Genomic DNA, 1,612 nt, shown 5'->3' on the forward strand with positions numbered 1-1,612 from the left:
GACTGCAGGGACTAAAGGGCTTTTCCAAGGGTCACCGGTGGAGGCAGGGCCACCCTCGCTCGGCCTCACCCAGCCCCGGCACCGGCAAGATGGTGTCTCTGACCGACTTCCAGCGTAAGTGGGCACGGGGGGGGGGGGACCCGTGGGTGATGCCCATCCCTTGTGGGGACCAAGGGCACACCAGGGGGGTGCCTGGCAGCTCCACATCAGGGCTGGAAAGCTGCTGGTTGGGGTGGTTGGGGCAGGGAGGGGTGTAATGGCAAGGGACCAGCACTGGGGAGGTGCCTGGATCATCTGGAGGTCGGCTCCATCCTCCCCTGTCACCGCCTGCACTGGCACCTTCGTGCCACTGCTCAGGAAAAGGCTGGAGATGGCTCTTCCCATTTATTTTTTCCATTCTTTTTCCAGAAGCCCTCAGGGATTTCTAGGGCACCAACAGCCTCCCCAAGGCCCGGGCAGGTGCAAAGGCTGTTTCTAAGCTTTGGGGACAAATCCAAAGAGTATTTCTGGGAGGGAGTGGGACAGGGAGGTGCTGAAGGGAGTGACCACAACCTGACATGGAAACTGAGGTGTGGAACTGAGCGCTTGTCTCAGCCTTCCCATCTTCCACAGGGATTGGAGTGGGACTGGTTGGCTTTGGCCTCTTCTTCCTCCTATTTGGGATGCTCCTGTACTTTGACTCGGTGCTCCTGGCCTTTGGGAACGTGAGTACAGCGGGGCCGGGGCTCCCCACGGCCAGCACTGACACCCAGGGTGGAGCAAAGAGCTCCTCTGACCCGCTCCCCTCCCTCCTTCCTCCCAGATCCTCTTCCTCTCCGGCTTGGTCTTCATCATCGGCTTCAGGAGGACCTTCACCTTCTTCTTCCAGCGGCCCAAGCTGAAGGGCACCAGCTTCTTCTTCGGGGGGCTGATCGTGGTGCTCATGCGGTGGCCGATCCTGGGGATGCTGCTGGAGGCCTACGGCTTCATCACCCTCTTCAGGTGTGTCCCACGGCACCCACCCCCTCCCCAGGGGGAGAGTGGAGCCGGGTGATCCCCCTGGGAGCTTAACCGGGACTTTTGTGTCGACACAGGAGCTTTTTCCCGGTGGCTTTCGGGTTTCTGGGCTCGCTGGCAAACATCCCCCTGCTGAGCCAGGTGAGCAGGGCTGGTGTGTCCCCCGGGTGCTGCGGTGCAGGGGTGGGATCAGTCCCTGTCCTGCAGATGGGATCAGACAGGGAAGGTCACCGCAGCCTCCCCACAGCCCCCTGAGGCTGCACGGGTGGATTTTCCTGCTGATCTGGGTCTGTCCCTGTTGCAGCTCTTGCAGAAGGTGGGAGACAGCGGCTCCATGGTGTGACCTGACCTGGGACGGGCCGAGTGGCTGAGATGGGATGCTGTGAGTGAGCCCTGGGTCCTGCTGTCCCTGGGGTTGTCTCTCTTGGCCCCAGGACCCTCCGTGCTGTCAGGAGTGACCCCACAGTGGGGATGGAGCCTCCCTGTGCCTTGGAGCTCCCAGGAGCAGCTCCGGGGACCCAGCGCTGTGCCAGGCAGGACTCTGGAACTATTGCACTTATTTAATGCTTTTTGTCTTCCCCCAGTGAGAGATTTAATAAAAAAACATGTCTGAGAC

At 61.0% G+C, this 1,612-nt stretch overlaps 1 protein-coding gene across 2 annotated transcripts; it reads left to right on the plus strand.

Annotated features, from left to right (window-relative positions):
* Positions 1-1,612, plus strand: GOLT1A (golgi transport 1A). Of its 2 annotated transcripts, none has more exons than XM_027905703.1 (5): positions 1-114; positions 613-704; positions 803-981; positions 1,074-1,137; positions 1,301-1,612. In XM_027905703.1, the coding sequence occupies exons 1-5, from the start codon at positions 90-92 to the stop codon at positions 1,337-1,339; spliced, it is 399 nt and encodes a 132-aa protein (XP_027761504.1). In that variant the 5' UTR covers positions 1-89; the 3' UTR covers positions 1,340-1,612. The 2 variants fall into 2 exon arrangements, with proteins under 2 accessions (XP_027761504.1, XP_027761505.1); XM_027905704.1 differs by having other exon boundaries at positions 869-981.

The sequence above is a fragment of the Empidonax traillii genome, unplaced genomic scaffold, assembly GCF_003031625.1.
Source record: "Empidonax traillii isolate 1590-97213 ecotype Southwest subspecies unplaced genomic scaffold, ASM303162v1 scaffold1196:size187323, whole genome shotgun sequence".
NCBI classification, from domain to species: Eukaryota; Metazoa; Chordata; class Aves; order Passeriformes; family Tyrannidae; genus Empidonax; species Empidonax traillii.

Coding starts and splice junctions, on each gene's coding strand:
- GOLT1A (XM_027905703.1), top strand. CDS start 90: ATGGTGTCTCTGACCGACTTCCAGC. Junction 705..802: donor TGCTCCTGGCCTTTGGGAAC/GTGAGTACAGCG, acceptor CCTTCCTCCCAG/ATCCTCTTCCTCTCCGGCTT. Junction 982..1,073: donor GGCTTCATCACCCTCTTCAG/GTGTGTCCCACG, acceptor GTGTCGACACAG/GAGCTTTTTCCCGGTGGCTT.